This window comes from Abramis brama (genome assembly GCF_963993115.1).
Source record: "Abramis brama genome assembly, chromosome: 12".
Taxonomy (NCBI): Eukaryota; Metazoa; Chordata; class Actinopteri; order Cypriniformes; family Leuciscidae; genus Abramis; species Abramis brama.
The window spans coordinates 12,057,302-12,084,089 of NC_139974.1; the positions used below are offsets into that span (position 1 = coordinate 12,057,302).

Consider the following 26,788-nt stretch of genomic DNA (forward strand, 5'->3'; position numbering starts at 1 on the left):
GCAGTTTTGTTGGTGTGAACAATAGATAAATCCAAAACGAATGTTTAAGAGTAAACATGTTGAAGATTAGCCGGTAGACTGTCAATTAATGAATGAATTAATTAAATGAAATGCTATTTCCTCACAAAAGTGTTTTTTTCAGTGTAGTGAAGCCTCTCCTCCATTAACATCCATAAAATAAAAAAAGAACACTAGTCTCTTTCCCTACATACCACAGCATTAGCAGGCATTATGCTTTTTTCGGCTATAAGGTTGCAGGCTTTCTTTTAAGTGGCTTTGCTTTCCAGGCAGGTGTGTTGAGGCAAAAAGCTAAACTCTGCAGGACAGTGGCCCTCCAGGACAGCTTGGACATCCCTGATTTAGAAGAACTATTGTTTCACTGTTTGAAATCCAGAGTCAGACTGAAACCACAGTGCAATATAAAGCGGTTGCGTGACTTTTTACTTTTTGAACTCAATCACTGCTTTTTGTGTTTGTCCAGAGAAATAGAGAGGGCGGGAAGTTATGCCCTAGTTTATGGAGCTCCTGAGCAACAATGTGGGATCAGACTATACCAACAGGAGAAAGAAACTGCTCATGAGCAATTCCTTTGATTCCAATTTGCAGCTTCCTTGTGATGAAGTGCAATTTCAGATGTGAGACTTCTAATCACACTCTCTTATTATGTTTATGTTGAACTGTTTTATGTAAATGCAAGTTTTTGATGTGCATGCATGCGTGTCCTCATGCCACAGGACTCCAATTAAACATGGACTCTCAGTGGAGATAATTAGGAAGATGTTACATCTCAATATAGCCACCAATGAACCACAAATTATCTCTGTACAACACCCTTGTAACCAACAACATTCAGCTCATTTATGCACGCCAGTGTGTTTACACATTCCTCATGGAGAAATCAGCATTTTCACCTTGTTTTTGTTCATCAGTGCTGTTATTTGCAAGTGTCTTGTTGAATTTGGTTCGACACATTTCAAACAAAGTGAACGTGATGTTTATTGTGCGGTTTGTTTTTTGAAGAGTGTAAAGAAAACCTGCTTTGTTATTTAATCCATGCTAAATTTTATGATTTATATTAAAATAATGAGTTACATTTTGAATTGGACAACCACGTTTTCCTTGTTCTTTGAAAATAAGTGAAAGCTACACAGGGGACTTGTGATGTTGCGTTTCAAGAACCAGAACTTAAAATTAATTCACCATCTGGCAGCCACAAAATCTAATCCCACACTCCACGTTTCTTTTTTTCCTGTGGCTGAGAAAGATCTGGTGTATTTGTCAAAGTGAGGTGATGATAAACAAAACCTTAATAAATTCTGCCACTATTGTAATACAGTCGATAGTTCTTTTTCTTAGGGCACAACAGATTTTAAAGAGAAACTGACTCACTCACCAGTCGATCCGTTTAGTTTTAAGGGCAAATTAGAATAAGAAATCTAACCGAGTGAAAAGTTGGATAGTTTTTTTTTCTTTGTTTTGCTTTGCTTGCAGCACTGTATCACCAATTTCCCTTTCATGCTTGATACTTTGACCTTTCTTTTCAATGACCCCCTTTCCCCTTTTTCATTTTGCCTTTTTTACTTCCTGTCCTCCTCTCCACGGGATACAGTCAGAGCCCTGCTCTCAGTAAGTAATATGAAGCCAAAGCCTGGAACATGAAGCTGGCGTAAATACTGTATATAATGGAGAGTAAAATAACTGCTAGGAAGAATGACAATTACATCTGGGTGTCTAAACTATCTATATGTGTGCCAGCAGTAAATGAAAAGGTTTAGAGCTTCTCAAATACAATCAGACCTCAAAATAGTAATATAACTGAAAAATGAATAACCGTATCCAGCCGAATACTTGAAATTAAATCATACTCATTTCAAATTTACAATGTCGTGACATTTACAATCACTCTAGCTTGATTGGGAAGAAATGTATGTTACAACTGCCCTCGGTTTCCCATACTCTGCATGTATCTTATTGGAAATCAAAGTGGATAAACACTAGAACATGATAGGGAACAGGATCAGAAAGCAAAGCAGGTTGGTTTTACTGACTCCTTTTCCTCTTGGACCCCACGGGGTAGCCATGCCTAATCAAAAATGTCTGCCGCATCTTCCTGTTGTAACTGATTGCATTAATAGCCTCATAATTGAACAGTACTTGAGAGTGGATGATATAATTCATATATTGAACATGCATTGTATATAATGTTGCCTTTCTGTGTGTGTAAGCTTTCTGTTGTCGATTGAACATTTTGAATAGGCAATATGGTATATTGGTGAACAGACATTCTGGTTTTACAACATCATTTAAGAATGTCTTTCAGCAAATCATTTTGCAGTGTATCTGTTGTCACAGATAGGAGCGAACACAAGTTTTGTTATTTAATACTGTCATAATTTAAACTGTAATATCATAATCTGCCATCTGCAGCTTTGTGACAAATAATTGTAATGGCACATGATTATTTAGCCATTATTTACACAGATCCGTCGAATCAAACGTAGAAATAGACTAATAACTACCACTAATAAATTTAATTTGATCTAAATCGTTTTCTGATTTTTATATCCAGTTCATTTATGTTTAGTCATAGCTACTTTTCTTCCCGGAACTACAGTACAGTAGAAAGTTCATTTATTTGAAATAGAAATCTTTTGTAACATTATTGATGTTTTACTGTCACTTTTTTACAATTTAATAAATCCTTGCTAAATAAAATAATTTCTTTAAAAAAATAAATAAAATAAAATAAAAAACTTGCTTTGAATGGTAGAGCTACACAAAATTCAACATGTTGATATGATTAATTTGGGCATGTTTACATTTTTTTGGTTTTAGGTTTCAATATTGTGTACATGTTAACAATAATGAATATGTTATAATATCTATTTTCCTAAACGGTAACAAATAAAAGCCAATGAACTCACTTTGGGAGCCAATGTGGATAGGATTTTGCCAGAGGGTGTTGAAATATGATTCAAAACTGTATCTCCCACATTGGCACCGCAGCTCAAACCATTTGGAGCACATGCTAATCACTAGACCACGGCGCCAACTAGTGCTTCCTGTTGGCACCTACGGCATCTAGTAGCGTGCAGGTGGAGTGAACCCGTACGCTGACGGCACTGTGGCTTTGCCAGTTGCTGGCAGCTGACGAGTTGCTGACAGTACTGAAGATGTGCATATGAGGCATGTGAAGAAAGAGACTGTGATGGTGTGTGTTGCGCCTTGGCATGTCAGCAGAGTGCCAAGCTAAAGAACATCATAATTATCACAGGTTAATCGTAAGTCATTTTGACAAGCCCATGATAGCTTTATTAATTAAATGCACTATATCTTCCTGAGAGACGACAGGGAGAGAACTGATGTGCTCTGGTACTTATCTTGTCAGTTCGTGCTGGGTTGGGTTGACTAGTGTGTGTCTGTGTAAATGTGTGTGCATTTGTGTGTCTGGGTGAGAGAAAGAGAGATAGATAGAGCGAGAGGAGAGCTGCATAGTGCTTTAAATGAGCAATCAGGCACAGAGCCTTGCTCAGCTACAGCTGCCACCCACACAAAAACACTTATGCATTTTGCACTCGGGAAAACCTCTCATTCAGGTCACATGGGGTGCAGATGCATTCTCTTTTAAATTTTGATATTGCTCAATTAAAATGCACACTGCAATCTCTACAATCACACACCTGACCACATTTCCAGGCAGCCTAACACACACGCTTTCACTCATACTGTTGAATAACGGCGATAAGCTGACAAACATAGCCTCATTATGCCCCTCTCCCGCTCTCTTTTGCTCTTATTCTCTCAGCCTCTCTCATACACACCCATTTACACACTGGGTTCTTCACCTCATCCACCTAGGCAGAGGGAAACAGGCCCTCCCTACTACCATTCTGGTCTCCATAGCAACAGCCAATCAAGTCATGTCTCTGAACTGGCCTGCCAGTAGAATACCAGGAGACAAAAAAAAGGCTTGATGCTCAGGAAAGAGACTTAAAGAGAGAAAAAATATTTAGGAGCAACAAGCCAACGCTTGAGGTCAAAGGGCAAAGATTAATTTGCAGAATGTGGTTGTCCAGTTTATATCTAGAAAGTATTAGTAGCAAGTGAGAACTGCTGAAATAAAAATGAATTTAAAGTTCCCCCTATTATGCTTTTTCGAATATTACCTTTCATTCTTTCACCCCCAACATTCATGTTTTGTCCCGCTCTCGCCTGCAAAAGCCCAGAGGTGAAAGTATATATAAATATCCATGAAATAGTTTAAAGTTACTGTCAGAACTTCTGTTGCTATGATAGCTATGATGTAAATGAATGGGTAAAGTTTTCCCTCTGCTAGCCTGCTAACTAACATTACAGTATAGATGTTTTGTTTACTGTGGCTTTTGTAAGCTCTTGCTTTTGTAAGACTGTTCACCGCCCCTTAGGAAAATTAGCCATGATTTTGTGATCGATTACTGTTTGTATTACCATAGTTTCCCAACAAATATGATTGAATGGTGTAAAACATTGTATCTATAAGAAAATTAAAAACAAAACATACCACTCTGACACGTCCTGTGAAATCCGTGCTTACAAAGTCCGTTCAGCACGATTCTCTTGTTCATTAACATTGTCAGGGTCTGAATCGGCCTCGAATTGGTTTGAAATTGACGCAATTGTTAATATTTACATCTGAGTAGAGCTTGCGGTTATGAAGGGGTGAAGCGGTGCCAATCACAACACACTGGGCTAGCTAACAAATCACAGTGACAGCACATTTCGTATTTCGGAAGGAGGGGCTTAATTGAAAACAAATATTGTTGTATTGCTGCTGTAATACTGTAAAAAAAAAAGGTGAAAAATAACGATCAAGATTTTTTTTAAACGATCAAGCATGAAAACATTCTAGTACACCCCAAAAACAAAATCAAGACTTTGTAAAAGGGAATAATAGGACCACTTTAAACATGTAACTTAATAAATAACTTTGCCTGCTTTAAAGGCTTTGAGAATCTTTCCTTTTACCACTGTTAATGTTGAAAGCTAAGTAATAACTTTCGTTATCTGAGCGTTCAAGCTAAATCCTACGTTTTGCTATCCGTTCTGAGACTTTTACCTTCAAAGAATAAGAGGTTAAAGAATAACAACAACAGATTAATTATATTGGAGTCAGATAAATAACTCTAAAATAAATAAGAAAAAAATCAGCTTTTTGTTCTGATTATTGGTTCAAAATAGCAGCGTAAGCTTCTAGCCTTACAGGGTCAAAACAACAGGGAAGACAATCCAAACAATAACAGAGTCCAAAATACAGGAAAGCAGCAGAAGGTCAGAACCATAACACAGGAGACAAGAGAGGAAATGCAGCATGACACTAACAAGACTTTGCAAAGAATTAGTGAATATTAGAGATGGGCGCTTTCGAAACACGCTTCGACAAATCTTTTCTTTCGAATCAGTGGATCGGAACGCGTATCAAACTGCCAAATCAATGAGAACAAAATCCGGGAGGTCAGTGAAATTAACAATGTCCAGAAAGTCCTGCATGTGGTCCTTGAGTGAGCAAGTCTGGTGATCGCTAGTCCAGTGCTCTCAGCGCTTCCCAGTCCGGTGGTCCCAAGTCCAGAGTCTCCAGCCATCATGGCCGTCACACCAGAGTCTTCCATCATCATGGCTACCCCACCAGAGTCTCCAGCTGTCATGGCCGCCACACCAGAGTCTTCAATCATCATGGCTACCCCGCCTGAGTCTCCAGCCATCATGGCCCCCATGTGAGAGTCTTCAATCGTCATGGCATCCATGCCAGAGTCTCGAGCCATCATGGCCGCCATGCCAGAGTCCTCAGTCATCATGGCCTGCTCCGTCATGGTGGTCTTCTGCCATGCATTGGTTGTCTTTAGCTCTACCTGCTCTGCTGTGGTCATCACCAGCATTGCCTACTCCTCCGTGGGGATCTTCAGTCATTGTGTCCACCACACCAAAGTCTTTAATCGTTATGATATCCATGCCAGAGTCTCCAGACATCATTGCCCCATGCCAGAGTCCTCAGTCATCATGGCCTTCACACCCAGAGCAACAAGGACTGTTTCAAAGCGTCGAGACTGCCTTCCAATGTGGCAGCCCCACCACTGATGTTGGTGCGAGCAGTTGTCCCAGCGGTCCCAACATCATCTGCTAGTCCAGCACACCCTAGTCCAGTGGTCTCAGTGTGTTTGAGTCTGATGGTCCCAATTCTGGTGGTTTTACCACTATTGGCTGCGCTTTCAGTAATGGCATTCGCCATCTTATGTGTTTGGGATGCACACACGTCTCCAGCTCCTCCCGAGGCAGCAGCGTCCGCTCATGAACTCTTTCTTTGCTTCGACATGACCCGGAGGTCGCCTATGAACTCTCGATCTGCCCTGTTACGACCATGAAGGTCATCCTAGAACTCCTTGCCTGCCCTTTTATGGCCACAAAGGCCATTATTGAACCCCCTTCCTGTTTTGTCTCGGCCAGAAAGGCATTTCTAAGTTCAGCTCTAAGTTCAGTTTCCTCCCCTTGTCAGCTCCCCTGAAGTGGTCTGCAGGCCTGCCTGCTCTGTCGTGGTGGTCTTCTGCTATGCATTGGTTGTCTTCAGATTTTCTTCCCTGCTCTGCCGTGGTGGTCACCGGCTCCGCCTACTCCTCCGTGGGGATCTTCAGTCCCGTCTAAAAATCTGCTTTGCTGATGGCCTCCAGACCTCCAAAACAAAATTAGGAACCTTTAAAATAGCATAAATTAGGGGCACTTTAATAAATAAATTTCTTTTAAAATTTCTCTTTTTTTTTTTAAATGATTACATTTTTTTTACAGTTTCAAGTGAGATGTTGCTGCAATTAAGAATTTAAATTATTTTAAAATGGGTTTTTTTATTAATAATATTATTTATTACATATTAACATATACACAAAATAAAAAAAATGTACTAGGGTGTAGGTGATTGCCAGGTTTTTGCTCTGCAACTGCTAAGGTGATATGTTGTTGTTTTAGCATGTTGCTGAGTGGTTGTTTGTCAGCCAAAATTAAAAGCACGCGAATCCCTCTTTCAGTGTAAATCGTGTAAATTTTCAGTGTAAATTTTTTTCACATATTTTATCACCCGCTAGACAAAAATCGCAAACCATACTGTTTAGAAAAGGATGTATAAGAAAAAACAAATGGGAAACTATAACTTCTGTTAAATTGTCAATGCTATAGTCTATGACTTCAACTCTGCCTAGCAGATATAGTGTTCTATCAATAATTTGTACAGCTATGGAGTCTTAAAATTGTGGCCCTTTCTTTGTTCATGACCCATGCATGGCTACCTTAGTGTGAGAAATTCATCTCAGGTGTGCCTTTTTCACTAAGCTATTTGAAGGCGAGAGGCTTCAGTATTGAACTAAAGGTGCTTATACTTTCTAAAGCCGCTGCTCTGGAGATGCTGACTGATAAAATGGAAAGGAAATGGATAATTCTGGCTTCTGTTCTCCTGTTTGCGATGCAATGTGTTAGAGCAGCGAGCAAGAGGTCTTGTTGTTTGGCCAGAGCTGTCTTCAGGTGAGTGAAGACAGACACTGTGGCATCAGTGGTGAGAGGCTTTTATTAAATAAATAAATAAATAAAAAGGAGATGAAAAGGAGAAGTGTCAAGGTAGAAGTTGTGAAGTCTATGGGGCATGAAACAATATAAAAGTATGATAATCTCATCGGGTATGGGGAACGCGAATGTCAGGCTGAGCAGCACAAGGCTAGAAGGTCATCTGGGAACCTCAAGTATATCTGGTGCATGCAAGAGGTGTAATGCAAGATTTATGACTGCGGTGACTAGGCATAACGTACATTCCATCATGTGCTGCCAGTTTTGTGCCATTGTCATGCCCTTCCTCACTTGTTCCTGCTGTGAGCCTGGACATGGGTTGGCAATAGAATTTGTTAGAAAGCCATCATTTTAGGGGAAGATGATATTGAGTAAAAAAATACATTGAATTTAGTAGGGTATATACTTTCATGTCATAAGGGTGGATTTTTTTTAAAAACTGTTTTCCACTTTTTCGTCTTTGTTGTATGACAGTTACATCAAAATTTGTAGTTTTGTAAACTTTGAGCCATGCGTCATTATTTATTTGGCTATAATTTTTAAGATGCCTTATATGTTTATATTTTAGTATTTCACTCTTCAAGTCAATACTTACTATATTTAAACATGAAAGTCCATTATAAAAAGTTTGCATAAACCTACTGCAGCCTGATCTGAATGCAAAGCACTACTAAGGGTTTTTCCAAATGAAATAATTTAAATATAGCTAATGTGGTGATAAAATAACCTTGAAGAACTAACCTTTAAAAATAATAATACAAATTCTGTCTCAACTTTCAATGTTGAGATAGTATTAAAAAAAAGATCGCTTTTATCAGCTATTTTTGGGGTATCAGTTAAAAAAATTGATTCTGCTATAGCTGTAAGCAAACGGTTTGCATTACTAATCGCACAGCTCAGGAAATACGACGACAACAACACGTTAACCACAAACAACACAGAACCATGAACAGACAGAACTAAGGGTTTAAATACATAGAGTAATCAGGGTAAAATAGAACAGGTGTAGAGATTAACAACCAATGAGACTAACTAGGAACACAGGCAGACAGGGAAAACCAAACACAATGACAATAAAACCGAACATAACCATTACACTAGCTTTGTGTACGCATGTGAGTGAAATATTCCAAATTATATAGTATAAGTCACTTTGAAAAGTCAGTTCATCATTAAGAACTCACATGATTGTAATGCATGCAGACAGCTGAGCTTTGCTTGAAGGTAACACTCAAATTCAATAAAAGGACTAAATCTGCTTTCTTCCATGTCACTTGAGAGATTATCTAATTTAATATTGAAAATTAGATGGTATCAAGCAGACTCAACGGCACAAACATGTTCGACTGACCTTAAAGCCAGACAGTGAAACACAACTTTGAAAGCAACCATGTTTAGTACTGTCTGCACTCTCTTGGAATGACCGTAGGGTCCTAGCGGCCCAGTGTTACCAAGCAGTTGCTAAGGAGACAGGAATTTGAGGCAGAGAAATAGGATGAAGTGTGAGATGGAAAGAGAGATGAAGTAACAGAAAGAGAGTGAGGCAGGGTGAAAATTAATAAGTGGATTGCTTAGGAAGGGTATTGGAAGGTCTCACATATGTTTTCTATTGAGGCACTGCACATAAGGCATAATGAATCAGACCTTTCACTCATTCCTGTCTCTTAAGAACCTGACCTGTCCTGTACACACACATATAATCAATTATGCTTTCATACCACTGTATATACATTCACATTCATCTGTCCATAATAAAAGTATTCATGCTGGTTTGACTTGATCTTCTGTGTGAAAAGTGTTTTGCAAGTCAAAACCATTATCTGTTGAAGGGTTAGTTTAACCAAAAATTTACATTATCCCATAATTTACTCACCCTCAAGCCATCTAGGTGTATCTGACTTTCTTCTTTCAGCCAAATACAATCACAGTTATATTAAAAAATAACCTGGCTCTTCCAAGCTTTATAATGGGAGTGCATGGTACCCTAGATTTTGAAGCTCAAAAAAGTGCATCCACCCGTCATAAAAGTAATCCATACGGCCCTTCAGTGATTTAAAGGCCTTCTGAAGCAAAGCAATGGGTTTTAGTAAGAAAAATATACATAATTACAACTTTATAAACTATAATCACTGGCTTCCGGTAACGACCGTATGCAAGTCTAGTTCTGGCGGAAGAGTGACCTCTGACCCGACGCATGACAAATGATGTAGGAGTAGCGTAAGCTTAGGTGAGAGTAGACGTAGGGTTGGGCAACAAACTCAAGCTCCTTTTCTCTTCTATCGAAATCCTCCAACAATTCTCGTTTTAGACGTCTAAGTCGTGACCTGTGTTTTCCAAAATCTAGGGTACCATTCACTCCCACTATATAGCTTGGAAGAGCCACATTTTTTTTAATATAACTCTGATTGTGTTCGTCTGAAAGAAGAAAGTCATATACACCTAGGATGGCTTGAGGGTGAGTAAATTATGGGATAAGTTTCATTTTTGGGTGAACTAACCCTTAAAGCCTGCACAGTACATGCTGCAAGGGTTAGTTCTTCCTCAGAGCTTTAATGGAACCAAATTACTTTTATGACTTTAACCGTCTTTCTTACGACTTTTACGACTTTCTAACCATCTGTTAGAACGGTGTCGTGTAAGCAGCCCCTAAGTTAATAACTAATGATCTTTGCAACTGAAATGAATCAGTCAAAACTAACTTTAGCTGGACAATAACTTTATTCTAGAGCTGCTGCAAAGCCAAAACAATCAGTTACTTTAAATTCATATTATCACTGTAAAGCTACTTTGAAACAATCTATATTGTTCTATATAAAAGCGCAATATAAATGAAGGTGACTTGACTTGACATGACTTTAATATTTCTTGAATGCCTTTTGCCAATGTGAAAAGATTGTAAATACTCTGACAGTGTTTACTGTGCTGCTACTGAATCTACAGCACAAAAGAAATGAGTTGTGAGCATGCAGTCTGAATTTAAAATGAGAGAGAAAGATTGCGTGCAGTGAAATAATAAAAAGACATTGTCTTCACTGGTGCACGAAACTGCAAACGCATGCCGTGAAATCCTATTCACAGTCTTTTTGATCAGTTCATTAAAATATAATTGGTTCATAAGAGTCGTTCTTTTTTAATCCATTTGTTCATTTACAAGAACTGGTTCATAAGAATTGTTCGAATTGATTCAAGACTCTTTTCACGTGAATTGGATAACACCCCTACAAATCTCGTCCCCTTCTGGAAGTGCCCTTCAAGGGTGCAAAAATGCTGTTTGGAAACACCCCTCAGTTGCGTCGCTACCATTTGTAAATCGTCTCCCGTGGCCTCGGCCTCATGAGATAGTAAAGCGTCCAGCGAATGCGCACTTCAGAATCTAGCAGGAAGTAGTAGATCTTCCAGGGACTTTTCACCGACTGTTTTTCAAATACTATAGTTGCATCCCAAATTACACACTACACAGTATGCTCTTATACTCTACGTACTTATGCACTATCTGTCGTGTGTGAATTTCATGTTATTTTGTCATTCAACATTGGAGTCAAGTGCATGAAGAGTCCAACATTTCACACTTAGTTTTTTTTCCATTAATTTAGTGCATAATCCGGGTATTTAAAGATTTATTTTTGGCATTTTTGCCTTTTATTAGGATAGGACAGTAGATAGACAGGAAGTGAGAGAGGGGGACAGGTTTGGGAAAGGTCCACGAGCCGGAACTCGAACTCGAACGGCGCACTTGCCCACAAGGCTATCAGCACCGACTATCATCTGGGTATTTAAAGTGCACTTTTTCTTTTAGAATTTTCAGTGTGAACACACTACTCACACTATTTATGGCTAAAAATTTCATAGGATAGTGCATAAGTACGCAAATTGGGATGCATCTTACAGCATGTGTTCAGACATACTACTCTGTTGGCATACTGTTTTTCACATACTAAATAGTAGGGAAGTATTTGATTTTGGATGCTGTGCAGGTGTGTTCGACTTGAATCAGTGATCGATTAGTCGATACTCATTATGTATATTTGTCACGTTTTGGTTTTGTCATTGTCATGTTTCTGTCTTGTCATGTGATTCCCTGTTTGTCATGTGATCCTCCCATGTGTCTTGTTATTGGTTAATTGTCTGATCATTGTTCACAGGTGTCCTGTAATCAGTCTGTGTATTTAAGCCCTAGTGTTTGCCATGTGTCTTTGTCAAGTATTGTTTCATGTAGATCTCTGGCTGTAAGTCTACAGTATGTTCATGTTCCTGTCTTCATTTTGAGTTTTCATGCCACGCCATGTTTTTGTTTCATGTCTGATCTTGTTTGTAATAAACTGCACTTGGGTTCTCAATAAGCTTGCCTCCAGTGGATCCATTACAGTATTATAAATTATAAACTTAAGCATACTTTTTTAAAACACTTAGCCCAACTGCAAGTAGCCTATTAAATTATAGTTTAGTAATATTACTTAACATTCTAAGTAAATTGAATTAATGAAATCAAAAATATCACATAATAATGTCTTTTTGTTACACAAATATGAATTTAGCAAACCTTACCCTATAATTCTGTGAATGAAACAAAGGCTTTAATGAAATCCCCAGTATGTTTCCCATTGTTTTTTAAGCTGCTTAAATGTACTTAGCACACGGTGAATTTTTCGCTAAAATGCATTGTGCTTATGTTAACATGTTAACTACAGGGAGTTGATGCACTCATAAGCACCCCATCCAGTTGATGGTCCCCTAGGCTTGTCTATGCCTAGAAACGGCCCTGGACATGAGGGTGAGTAAATGATGACAGAATATTTAGTCCAGGCAAAGTAGCGTTTTACGACAGACTAATTGTAAAATAATTTTTTGCAACTTAGATCATTTCTATGAGGTGTCCAGAACAACATACTAAAAGTCCTAAGAAATCCTAGTTGAGGAAATATGTTAAATTCTTATCAATCCGAGATGTGTGCCAATAAAGCTAGGCAACAATACACCCCAATGGGGCTATTTTTTTCCTTTACTCCTATCAAAATGAAACTTTACACAATGAAAGTACCCATGAAAAGTACCATTTTTTGTATTACAAGTTTCTTTGAAAATGAATTTTAATATGCAAATGAGCTATACACTAATCGAATATGCCCAAAATACACCCGCATAGGCTTAATTTTTTCCTTTACTCCTACCACAATAAAACTTTACATAGTAAAAGTATACATGAAAAGTAGCTTTTTTTGTATTACAAGTTTCTTTTGAAATGAATTTGAATATGCACATGAGCGCCACACTTATTGATTATGTCCTAATTTGCACCATTCATATCTATGACAAATACATCGGCCCAATCTTCATCCAATCATCCTACTGCCAATGGGTGATGGCAATGCTGCTTTTAGACTGGCCTCTAACCTGAAAACTGCCTGGCTTGGTAGTACCTGCCAGGGGTATAACCCCCGCCGGTATAGTCTTCAGGGTCACGGAGGCACACAAGCCTCACAACATCTTTTTGGTGTTTTTTTATTTTATTTTAGTTTTTTTTTGTTTTTCTTTAACTAACCTAGATATTGCTGTTGCTAGCTTCTCATAACAATGCAAAGCTACTTTACAAACGGTGGAAGTCTGATGTGTGGCCCGTCTGGTCTGAAATACTTGCTAACTACAAAAAGAGAAGCAGTTTTGGTGTCTGGCAAAATTATTTTAAAGAGCTGGAATGCCTGGAAAGTGTGTCTATCTGGTTTTTCATCTGTCTTCTGTGTGAGAGTGAATCGTTTAGTTGGTAAGAATGACTGTAATCCCGTAATCTTACCAACAATACCAATCATTTGTAAATACCAGCCCAAAATTTAATCTCACCACATTACTAATGACTAAGATTCTGACTTTCTTCTGATGTTATCTGTGGGGGAATGTCATTAGGTAAGGCTTGTTCGCAAAAAAAAAAAAGAAAAAGAATTTAGAAAGCAACTGGAGGCAAGATTGTGCAATCAATCCTTAAGGTCTTTTTGTGGCAAGTGACCCAGGTAAGTGTGGCAAGTGACTTCAAATTTATCGTGTTTATGCATAGGTTAATTTACTGAATGGACATGGATGTGTTAGTTATTTGGCCCCTGTTTTTTCTACTTGTGACTTTATGGTTTCTTGGCCATAAATCAATTAGGCCTAGTGTTGAGCTCATTTGCATATTTAAAATAGATTTATATAGATAAATATAGATTTTAAAAAAGAAACTTGTAAAACAAAAATGTTACTTTTCATGTATACTTTCACTGTGTGAGGTTTGATTGTGATAGGAGTAAAGGAAAAAATAAGTCCATTAGGGTGTATTTTGGGCATATACGATTAGTATATTGCTCATTTGCATATTCAAATTCATTTTCAAATAAACTTCTAATACAAAATGTTTTACTTTTCTTGTAGACTTTCATTGTGTAAAGTTTTATTGTGGTAGGAGTAAAGGAAAAAATTAAGCCTATGCGGGTGTATTTTGGGTAGCCTATATTCGATTAGTGTATAGCTCATTTGCATATTCAAATTCATTTTCAAAGAAACTTGTAATACAAAATTTTTTACTTTTCATGGGTACTTACATTGTGTAAAGTTTCATTTTGATAGGAGTAAAGGAAAAAAATAGCCCCATTGGGGTGTATTGTTGCCTGGCCATATTTGGCACACATCTCGGATTGATGAGAATTTAACATATTTCCTCAACTAGGATTTCTTAGGACCCTAACCCTAACCCTAACCCTTTTAGTATGTTGTTCTGGACACCTCATAGAAATGATCTAAGCTGCAAAAAATTATTTTACAATTAGTTCTATTTTTGGCTCCAAAACTAATTCACTTTAAGGTGATAGTACCACATCCTTTAATATCCTTTCTTTTTCAGTAATTATAGTTAATAGCTTCAACTTATTGTGGACTCACATCATAAAGGAACATACAATAGGACTCAAACACCTCCTTATTAATGGAAAAGAGCTACCTACTGTACATCTTTTCTCCATAAGATAATTAAAAACATCAAAACAAGGCCTAATCTTCACCACCATCAACAGGTTGGCCAAAGTTTTTCAGGGCCAGCCTGTTCTGGGACATCACTGTAATCAAACATAAAGGACTTTTGGCATGTTATGAAGCTTGTATGGCCAAGCCTGGATTATGGACCTCGAGCCTCAGGGCCTCAGGCTGTTAGGGCCCTCCAAACCCTCTGCATATATAATCAGTTGACAACTATGGCCCCCAGCCTCTTGGCGAATACAGCACAAGCTGACCACTAGAGCCCCTTAGGAGACCAACGTGAGCCGGTCCTATTTTTAGTCATCTAATGTTAGCCTACCCTTTTTACCCACACAACACTAACCACCAGATCCAACGGAAGCTTTTTCCTCAAACCATCATGATGCTCAATAGCAGTGACTCACCACCTCCCCCAACCTCCTACCTGAAAAGTCTAGTAGACGCTGAAAGGGATGCATATGTGTATGAAATTACAGTACCAACCTCAGTGAAATAATTCTCCATTCAACACTGCAATAAAGCACTATACAGAGCACTACATTTCATATTAATGTCCTATTCATTGTTGCCCACTCCTGGTAATGTTCTTTTTCTTTTTCTATTTCTATTTCCTGTTACTGTTTTAACGTTGACTGACTCATGCTAAATGAGCGCGCTGGAGAAAGTACATATTGTTTAGTCTCTAGTGCAGCAGAACAATAAACCTTGACTTGACTCGATCAGTGCCAAGGCTAGACCGTTTCCAATACACCTAGAAAAGTGTTTTGTACAGACATAATATTTCACACATATCCCTAACTTAATTAAAACTTAGTCACTGTGAGACTTTTCAGTAAAGCGAAGACATTTCTGTCTGCAATTTCAAGCTTTTCACCTGCAGTCTGTCGAAGGCCACTTGGGTGAATGGATGCTATATTTGAATGCTTTTCAGAGATGAAGAACTTTACTTTACATGACCTTTTGTAGTCTTTTAGATTGGAACAGTTTCAAATCTTCACCTACGGTCTTAAGATACATCTATGAGAAGACTTAACCGCATAATAGGCGCGCATTGACGTAAGCTTTCAATGGGCAAGGCCAAACAGATGGCATGCAAGCAGGTTAAAAGAGCCTTTTGCATGCCTGAAACTGGTTTGGATAGTTGGCTGACAGGGTGTGTGACAGCTGCTGTTAACCTTTATTCAATTAGCTTAGAGACTGACAATAGCACAGAGTAAACAAAATGCGTAAGCAAGGGCTGAGCTGCTATTTCACTTGTATGATCATTCAAATTGAGTCAGAGTTTGGCATACTGTTCTGGTCTACCAGTGGTTTATATGAACTCTGATCAGCCTCTGATTAGATTCCAAGACATTAATTCAAAATGTCCCATTTACAAATGACTTTGTTTTCAGCCATCAATTCTGATGTTAATTGGTATTTACAGCACAAGGGATTCATTGTCAGTGAATAGGGCTAATTATTTATTGGTGTTTTAGGAGAAAAAAAAAAAAGCCAGAGCACATTTCCCAGCATCCCTATAGGCAGGAACAGTAGACATTACCAAGTGATGTTTGGTAGTGGTGCACTCATGGGATTCATAGTTCATAACAGTCACAAACAGGGAGCTGTTCAAAATCCACATGTGGAAAGGGATAAAATGATGAATACAATACCCGCAATAACATTTAGCAGCGTGCCGTCACAAAAGTGTCGACAGGCTACCAATGCCCATGAAAGTGTATGTGCACACAGTTACATAGAAAAATAGCACTGTCAAAAGTTTTTAAGCTCATTAAGGTTTCAACCTTCACTTGATTTAAGCTTCTTTTTAACAAACTGTACGTTTCTGACATGGCATCAAAAAGAGTCAAAAGTGGTAGAAGAAGTTCTGTCAAGAGAAAGGAACAGTCAGTCTACTATTTGTTTGTTTCAGGTTATATCAAATTCATACACACAAGGACAAGATTGCGTTGAACCCCCCCATTGCACTTGAGGCCTTGCACAGTCCCGGTGGATGGTTCCAACAGTGAACGGGCTCGACTGAGTAATTCAAGATGGTCTTGCAGTTACAAGGGAGGTAAGAGAGCAACACATTTCCTTTGAAAAGTAAGTTGTTGCGAGAAAACAGTGAAAAGAAACGTGAGAATTATAATCATAACAACAGCAATGATATTGCAAGCAATCGTAATAATAGAACAACAAGGTTCAAAAGGAAAATACATTTAATTCCTATCATTAATATAATAAAGTTATATATCCAGCACTGTTTTTTTTTTTTTTTTTTTTTTTTTTTTAACAGAATCTTCCTCCAAAAAGAGTTGGTAGTGCACTATTCATTTCTGTGGAATTATACAGCCACCATTAGCTGGCTCCAAAGAATTGGACAACAATCAAGCAAAAAAGCCACAGTTTCGCTGATCAGCATGGCGTGTTTTTTTATAGTCATCCCAGACACCTGAGAAAACTGATAAGAAATCAGATCTGTCTTTTTTATCGGAAAGATACTACATTTATATATTCAAGTTATGCAAATTACATCTATAGTCACATATTCAAGCATATACTCATGTACACACATATATCTAGTGAGAGAATAGTTCAATATTTAATATATAATATAATATTGTACTTTGTATGGTACAGTAGTATTAGGGTGCATGTCTTTTTTGGGGGATGTGGGGTTAATTTTTGAGGAAGTATAGATATACTTGTGAAGGTCTATATATATATATATATATATATATATATATATACATACACGATTCCTCATACACTGATCAATAATCATAAAAAACCAAGAGAGCAAAGGTTATAGGCAAACAGGTTATAACTGTTGGGTTATGTGCGTTTGGGTCAAGAGACTGGGTGAGCACCATATAAAATAACGGTCGTAAACACGAAGAGTGTTTTATTCCTGCACCGGAAAAATATGCATGCGCCAGCATGCAACTCACTCGCTGACCTGGGTGAGAAATGCCAAACCAGCACCGATCACAACGTCAAAAGCTCGAGGAAGAGAGAAAGAGAGAGAGAGAAACAATATTGCTGTGTTTAACAGTTCTGTGGTTCACGTCTTCAAAGAGTCTGTTTGTGCATATACATGTATATATTGTACTGGCCATAGAAACCCACGTCCAGTTTGTGTCAAAAAGAGTGTGTGCGGACGTATTTGCTTTAACATTTAAATATATACATGAAAAAACCTTCCCAGACATAGTGACATGATGTAATGCCATCTTTCTCTCTCTCTTTCTCTTTCTCTCACCTCAGGATAAAACAAACACACACATTAAATTTTAAGAAAAGGAATCAAAGATACCAAAACAAGTGCTTGAACAAACCCATGATGAAAAAAATGAAACTATACAGTTTTCATGTTCACTATTTTTCTTTCCGTTACTCTTACTGACATTCGTCCCTTAAGTCTTGTTCTTCCTGACCTGCTTGCCTGCTCCTGATGTTGAAAATATATCATTTAATGATAACGATCCTGACTTTTTCTTCATATAGCCCTCTTTCGGTCCAGCTCCCCAAACCCTCCCACCCATATATAAAATATACAAAAAAGATTATTTCCAAAATCTCATCGCCTGCCTGCTTCTGCAAGTATAAAAATATACAGTTTTCCTATGTCAAAATCTTTCTCGCTCTCGCTGCCATCCGCGTTCCCTCCTCCGCCTCTTCATCTAGTCTATTATAGCTGACCCTAACAGTTCAAAAATATACAATGTTTCTTCGTCATAGAAAAAATGACATATATACCACCTCCTGTATAATTCTCTCTCTGAGAAAATCATCCTTTATAGAAAGAGGATGTTCACAAGGGCTACATGACATTATAAATTATCTGCCTTTATGATCCGTGAGTATTTAAGAGAGATTGGATTGCACATCCACAGTCAAAGTTTTGGGTGGTATCCTAGGAAAAGAGCTGATGCTTATGAAATACGCTTGTGCTTGCATGTAGTCCTTGTGCGCATCCCTCGTGCTGGGGCTGTTCAGCTTTGAACCACAATTTTCAAGCATTTGATTCAATTAAGCGCCGCCCCAGTAAATTCAACAGATCCCTGCACGTACGAAAAGAAATTTGTGAACAGTCTCGAAGTGCTCATTCGAAGCAATCGCTATGAGAAAATGCAATTCCAGGATGAGTTGAACAGCCCTTGAAACGCTATTTCAAAAGCAGTAACTGTCTTTCTCTTCCTTCTGTTTTTTCCTTTCTCCTTTTCACAAGTCTCCATGGCGGCTCTCGTATTTGTTGATGATGTTGCGACAGCGGCCCAGCTCTTTTCGCATATCGGCGACCTCTTGTCGAAGGGCGGCGTTCTCCCGTTCCAGGAATGCCGCTCGAACTGAAATCTGGTTCTCCTTGAGCCGGCGGGCGTCGCGGGAACGTTTCGCTGCTTCGTTGTTCTTGTAGCGCCGGTTCCAGTACCTGTCGTCCTTTAAGGGTGAAAAGGGGGAAATGGGTCAGATCATAATTATATTCATGATATATTATATTCGTTTTTCAACAATTTTACAGTTTCTTTTAATTATCGGTATCAGTTAATATTGGATATTTAATTGTGCATGCTCATTTACACAATTCTTTTACATTTAGATTAGCATTTAACCCTCACTTAAAGTTAATCTTTACAAAAATGATTAAAGGAAAAGTTCACCCAAAAATGAAAATGATCCCATAATTTACTCACCCTCAAGCCATCCTAGGTGTATCTGACTTTCTTCTTTCAGCCAAACACAATCGGGGTTATATTAAAAAATATCATGGCTCTTCCCAGCTTTGTAATGGCATTGAATAGTGCCTGAGTTTTTGAAACTCCTAATAATAGTACTCCAGTGGGTTAATAAAGGCCTTCTGAAGTGAAGCGATGGGTTTTTGTAAGAAAAATATCCATATTTAAAACTTCCGGCAACGGCCATACGCACGAGAGAGACCCGACATTTGACGTAGGCGTAGCGTAAGCTTAGGTGAGAACTGATGAATGCGGAAGCGCAGAGCATAGAGACAAACAACGGTCACAAATTAGAAGTCTAAAACAAGAAGTTTTAAATAAAAATGTCGGAGGATTTGAATATAAGACAAGAGGAGCTACGACTCCAGAACTCGACTCTCTCGTGAGCGCGCGTACGGCCCTTGCCTTAATAGTTTAAACTATTACGGTTATAAACTAGTTATAAACTATTACGGCCCTAATAGTTTATAGAGTTTTAAATATGGATGTTTTTCTTACAAAAACCCATCGCTTCTCTTCAGAAGGCATTTATTAACCCACTGGAGTACTTTTATGATGGATGGATGTGCTTTTTGGAGCTTCAAAAACTCAGGCACTATTCAATGCCATTACAAAGCTAGGAAGAGCCAGGATATTTTTTAATATAACCCCGATTGTGTTCGGCAATGTCATATACACCTAGGATGATTTGAGGGCGAGTAAATTATCGTATAATTTTCATTTTTGGGTGAACTATTCCTTTAATTTAATAACACTGTTAAATGTAATCTTCAGCAAACCTCAAAATGAAATTTTTCATACTGTACATTTTATTGTTGTGATGCCTAAATTCACTTGTAGCATTTTAATGTTTAGTGTTTTATTTTTAATTTATATAGAACAGAATTTTAGCATCGGCCATTCTTCTGTTATTTGCCATTCAATTATTATTTATTATTGGCTTCATATTCATTTAATTATTGCCCAGAATTTTAATATTGGTGCATATTATATATCCATCATAATATTTCATAATTAGAATAATAACAATACAGTTAAGATTTTTATAAGATGATGCTAATTAAAACTGTATAACATACTAGATATTTAATTTTCATTGATTATTCATGGACGTCATTCCAGCAGCAATCTGGAATCTGGAAAACAGTCTCTAAAATGAAATGCAGTGCAGTACCTTCTGATTATCTGGCACCAGCATCTTACGGGCCTTCTTGATCATGGGCTGAGGCTTCAGCTCCTCCTCTGTGAAGCGATGCCTGCGTGGGTCAAACGCCTGCTGACCTGGCACACTGGACAGGGCGAGGTCAGCGGGGTCGGGATCAAAGTTCACCATGACATCAGCCGCATTGGTGGGTGGCACCACCGGCGGAGGTGGGCATGACGGGCTCGGAGAAGGGTCAGGTGGTACAGTTTGAGCCCCTGTTGAGAAAGAGGGAAGCGTAAGGAAAAAACTGCCTCTCTCGTCACCAGACAGATGAAAACACCACGCGTCTGGGCTAAAGGCAAAGAGGATTATGAACAATAGATGTGTATGTTCCCTGACCAGCTGCAGTGGCTTGTTTTGGCCACAAGAGTGCACCAAAAGCCAATGTGGACACTTGCCCAATTTCAGCAGCTGGCAGGCAAGGTCGACAAGGCAACCTGCAGTTTCAACTCATGTCATAAACATCCAAAAAACCTCATAAAACTCACATTTTGTTCACGGTCGAGATCGTTTAGATTCATTCGGCCTCGTTTTCCAGTGACAGCACTTTCCATTGCTTACTTCCCATATATTCTTCCTCTTTTCAGTTTGAAATATGCTTTTAGAGCAGCTGATAACACTGCGATTGGAAGGCGAGCACTTGACGTTAATTATGATGCATTAACTGTAATGGCAGTCGCTGCTTTAAATTGTTCCTGAGCGATTTCTTACACAGAAATAATGTATTTAGGAGACACACGTATAATTAAGAGGTAATTATGTGCATGTAACGTTTACTGTTGTATGCACCTTTAATCATCTCATGTAAATGTTGAAATAAGATCGTTCTGTTTATTGCAACAACAGAACAATCCAGCTTCAGACTTAAAACAGCTCTTGAAAGCCCAATTTGCTCATGTAAACATAATCAAATTCTTTGTAATTTAATAATGAGCTTGTAAGCCCTGAGCACTCCGGAGTCCTGCCAAAGATTTGTTTTTCATTCATTAAGACAACACACAAAGAACAACACGAAGTGATATAGGAAGAATGTTACATAAAGCCAGCTCCCCTCCCACCAAACCGACGACGTATTGTCCAGTTCCTGTACTAATCCACGTCTATCTAAAATCTAGCAAGAGGGGAAAGAAGTGTTTTTTCCCATGGACATGCATAAGACCAGCTGTCCTTTGGGCCTCTTCCTTTCTATGAGGGAGGAGACATAAACAAGAGACACAGCTGTGTGCACAGTTCACATAGTACAAGCTATACAAACACACAATGACATTCAATGTTTATATTGCCATACAAAGGCAATCAATCAATCTATCTATCTATCTATCTATCTATATTTATCTAGCCACACATATCCATACACACAACTTTGATCTGTTTGAGACATCCAAACGGCATTTGCATATGCATACATATCTCTTAAAACGTATATCTATCGTTTTAGCTTTCTCTTTCTATTTCTCTCGTCCCTCCTTCTTCCCTATCCGATCTTTCCCCTCAGTCTCTCTCTCCATTGCTTTCTGCATCGGCACGTGACAAGTCGACTGCACATGGCCTCAACGTGTGAGGGAGCGGGAGGGAGGGGGAGTCAGAGAGAAATAGAGAGAGAGAGAGAGAGAGAGAGAGATTTAAAAGCATGCAATAGAAATGCACCCACCATCTCCAGCGGTCTTTCCTCTCTCTCTTTCTGTGCAGCATTTTGAAAATTCAAATGGATATTTTAGTTAATACAGTGCAGAATATTGCACACTAATTTAACACTGTCGTTGCGCTTATAAGTAGTACTATGTGCAGTCACTAATGCAGTACATTGCTAGTTAGGAATGATTTCTTTTGCTTGGTCAAGCTAAATTTGGTGCTTCCCCAAATATTGCATGAAGTTATTATCTGCTCTGATGATTATGCTGTAAAGAAACATTTCCACTCTACATGCACTAGTACACACACACACACACACACACACACACACACACACACACACACACACACAGCTGTGCCCTTAAAGCTTCAAAGCCTGCATTGCCCTTGGCATCAGAGGCCAACAGTTTCAGACATCCCATCATGCATCACTGCAGTCTACATGAATCTTGCTCTTGTTCACACCAATGAACACACAAAAAAAAAAGAAAAAAGTGGAGGACACAAAATAACTGGTTATCATAAAGACACACACTAAAAAAATGCAATATGGTCACATAACTATTTAAGTCAGTTTAGCAAACTAAACATTAAGCAAGCTGTGTTAGCCATTATGATTCCACACAAAACCTAATGAAAAACTCATGAACGTTCTTACCATGCAGACACTCCGGACCTCCCAGCAGTCCAGGGCCCTGCGGCACGTCCAGACCCAGTAAAGAGGATGATGAAGATGATGAAGAGAGGGAAGAAATGGAGGAGGCGGAGGAAGAACAGGGTGGAGATGATGAAGGTGGGCACTGGGAGCTCTGACTGGGTACGGCCGACTGTGTGCTCTGAGAAGGGACCTGAGCGGCCGTACTGCAGGTGTTTCCCGACGGCATGCACCCCATCCCGTTCTCCGTCAAGAACTCCTCCAGGTCCATGTACTGTAGCTGGAACAGGCCGCCGTCGCACGGCAACGTACGCTCCCACAGCAATGGTCCGAGGAAGGCAGACTGGTTAGTGGAACGCAGGGTGCCGTTCCCACCGTTCATGCCCCCAGCTGGACCCAACGAATCCTCTTCAGAGTCCAGAGGTTTGTCTTTATCTGAGAGTGGCAAAAAGAACAATAATCTGTTTTTTTTTTGTTTGTTTTTTTTATCATAAATTAGCAAATATTTCATGGAAAGTTAAATTGCAAAATTACAACAGCAATGTGAATGTCCATGCTCTAAAAATAAAATAAAAAATCTGGCTATAGTCACACACACACACACACCCTCTAATTTACCATAGCATAGATAATAATAAATGCATAATTTATGTAAATTAATACAAATTTCTAGGAATGGCTGATATATGAGTACCAATTCAGTTATCAGCAGGAATTAGTGATTTTTAAATTAATCATTACCATAACATTTATTAAAATGTTGAATTGTCTTTTATAATGGGAAAATGAGAATGCTGCATGAGTGCTTCAGAGGGAAGCAGAGAGCTGAGCTGTCATCTCCAACACTGGGGCTTTTGAAGATGGAGCTGGGGAATATGTGCTGCATAGTGATAGCAGGGAAAAAGCTGTGTTTTACTCTACAATACAGTGTCCTGACAAATGGGAAGTGGAGGAATATTCGAGAAGGAAACCGTAATGGAAAGAGAGAAAAAAAAAGGTTACCGGTGGGGAGTGCCAAACAAAGCACAGCAGTGGAAGCATCATCACACTGCAATATTTACCAATATCAAACTCATATTTAGAGAAAAAACAAATACATTTTAACAAGACAACGTTAACCATTTATTAAAAGTGTTGTCACAGTATTCATCCTCTTCCTGATTACTTTTAACCTCATATCGCTGATGTGGCATAGATTATCCACAAGAGGGCGCAATTTGAGCAAATAGTAATGTGTACTTCCGTATAAGACAACGTCTCAATGAATTTTAGGATGGCATCCCTTTAATGGCAGTGAGCTTCAGAAATCCCTTTAAGAGAGGGGAGAGGCCCCTAATTTCTTTAATTTGTAGTGAACCCGTCAATTCACATCATTTGTCAACGATTTATTCATCCAGCTGAGGAAACGGCCAGACTGAATGAATAATAGAAGATGTTTCCTGGTTGCACAGAACTGAGGTAGACCAGTCCAGAGCTTTGAAGGCAACAAAAGTTATATTGCCGCTCTCTATTTGTAATTTGACTACCCCAAAATTCTTTCTAAACAAAAACGATATTGTGGGTAACATATTATGTTAACAAAGACGCATTTTAAGAGAAAAGCAATAGTGGATAAGTGGATGAGATAGTGAGAGAGTCACCTTTCATCGCACAGCAGTCTTTCCCTCTCTGGTCCCCTTTAATAGGCAGCTGAAGAAGGGATTTCAGACTGGCCATGGAATTATTCAGGTGGCCATTGGTGGTGGTGCCTGCAGGGTTGGCAGGACCGAGCTGTGGACTGGTCCCTGCTGGAAGGTCAGGTGGCAATAGCTGAGAAATTGGCCTGGACATTCCTCGGTGTAACACCTCGTCCAGGTTCAACCAGTTAATAACTTCAGATCACTGGACAGTTGGGTTGGTTGACTGAATCAAATGTTTCAATCAAAAGTAGAAAAGCACTACAAGCTGAGTTTGGCAGTTGAATGAACGCCTCGCGCCGTGTTTATAAGCATTTAAAATTCGCATTCAAAGTCCCGATGCGTTCCCATTAGAAAACTGAAGTGAACTGACGTCCTGTAGGGTCCGCTCGAGTGAGAAAGATGCAGGAGATCTACTTCATCCTCTTCAAACGCACTGTCTCCTTTGAAATAATATTGTGATGTTTGTTTCGCGTTCAGTGAACCTTCCGTGGGATCGCCGCTCATTTGTTGACGTATGTCATCGCATTTGACTGGTGCTCCTCGCGTCCAGGACAGAAATATTCCCCGAAAAACCGAATGAGTTGGATTAAACGGGCGTCCATGGAGGCAGAGATAAAATTCAATCCCACACAGTCTGAAGGAAACTGCGAGTAAACTATAATATCAGACTGAATCGAATCGATAGAGTGCTGAAAAAACTCCGTGTGCAAATAAAAAGATGGTTTATATAATAAACAATTAAACGTGAGCTATGACGGTTCAGACTGATGGCTGTTATTATTCCTCTGCCCTCTTTGTTGCTCTCTCTCTTTCTCGTTATTTTTGTAGCTAACCTCCGCAACCTCTCTCTTTCTCTCTCTCTCTCTCTTTCTTTCTTCGGGCGCTCGGTAAAGCGAGCGCTCGGTATCGTAGCAAAAAGTCAGCTGGAACGTACACGGGCAGCGAGCGCTCGTGACATCACCTCTCACGGGGGAACGGCTCTGAGGGGCGGGGCTGTTCATTATTCATTATACACACCTCCTCGCCTTAACGCCCATTATATGATAAACAAGCCGCTCTGGCCAATAGGATGTGTCCTGGTTTACATATTAATATCAGACCACCCCTGTTTTTCACGAACCTCTTCTGTGCCGTTACATTTTCATAGATCGAACTAATTTGAACGGGAGGCTACACACATCCAAGCAGAAGGACAAATGACAAGGCTCGATATAAAACATGTACGGGTCAATTACACAATTTTAATGACATTTAAAGGGCTTTATTCAAATTGAATTGACATATTATTAACAGAAAATGTGTATTTGAAACTTTTCATGAATCGTATTTGTAAAATGTGTAAAAAGAGCGGCACGTGATTGTTGTTTATACAGCTATACGCTTAAAAAGTTGCCTTAAAAAACAAGTGAGGGGTGCAATGAACAGTGCAGAAGCTATATTGCTTGTGAGAATGTTCCTGCTAAAGTTAATAGATATGGAAAAATCAAAAGAAGTTGGAACTTGGGACACAGAAGAATGCAACTATTTTAATTGCAGCTGTAGTCCATCCAAATTCAAACTATGACTCTTAGTAGCGCTGCTATTTCTAGACATCGTCAGATTCATTCATTCTCTCATTTGTTTCTAGTTGCATTGGCCAGAATAATCCAAAAACGTGAGCACATCGGTTTGGCCGACACAAATGTATTTCCACAGTACCTTAAGGCCAGCACTAGACCTCGTAGCGAGCACATGGCTCAGGCACGCGCGATCGCTACCTACCGGCGGCCTCTCCTTCACGCGATTGGCTTAAAGTAGGTCAGTATCTGCCCTTCGCGAGATCCAATTGGACAAAACTAGGTCAGTCGCTCCTCCCAGAGTTTTCCCCATGCTAGTGCCGCGTGAGATGAGTGTACAACAACATGCAAAGACGAATTGGTGAGATCTTTGTGGATTAGAGCCGGCAACTCTTGTCAGAAGCAGAGATCAAATGGAATCTGCCTTTGCGTGTTTAAAAATGAAAACAAATTCGAAGAAGGTTCCATCCACAGGCATTGTTATGCATACTAACAATAGACAGACTGAAGTTTCTGTCTACATAACTGATAGATTTATTGTGCACCATTTAAAGGGAGAAATTATTATTATATACTTTTGAAATAAAATGTAAACATCTGATCTTCATTAAGCTGTATGCAGAGAAGGGGAAGAACTTTTTGTGTGTAAATGAACTAAACTAATTTGAACCAATGGAAATAATCTTAAACAATTTGACAATTTTATTCATGAATAAATATTTTACCGATTTTTCAACTGCATATTAAAACATGCTTGTAATTTA

At 38.9% G+C, this 26,788-nt stretch overlaps 1 protein-coding gene across 1 annotated transcript; it reads right to left on the reverse strand.

Annotated features, from left to right (window-relative positions):
* Positions 1-17,451: 17,451 nt before the first annotated feature.
* Positions 17,452-25,415, reverse strand: dbpa (D site albumin promoter binding protein a). Its single transcript, XM_084130262.1, has 4 exons — positions 24,430-25,415; positions 22,793-23,224; positions 20,473-20,717; positions 17,452-19,002 (listed from the first exon to the last, which is right to left on the reverse strand). The coding sequence occupies exons 1-4, from the start codon at positions 24,617-24,619 to the stop codon at positions 18,787-18,789; spliced, it is 1,083 nt and encodes a 360-aa protein (XP_083986388.1). The 5' UTR covers positions 24,620-25,415; the 3' UTR covers positions 17,452-18,786.
* Between the last annotated feature and the right edge of the window lie 1,373 nt (positions 25,416-26,788).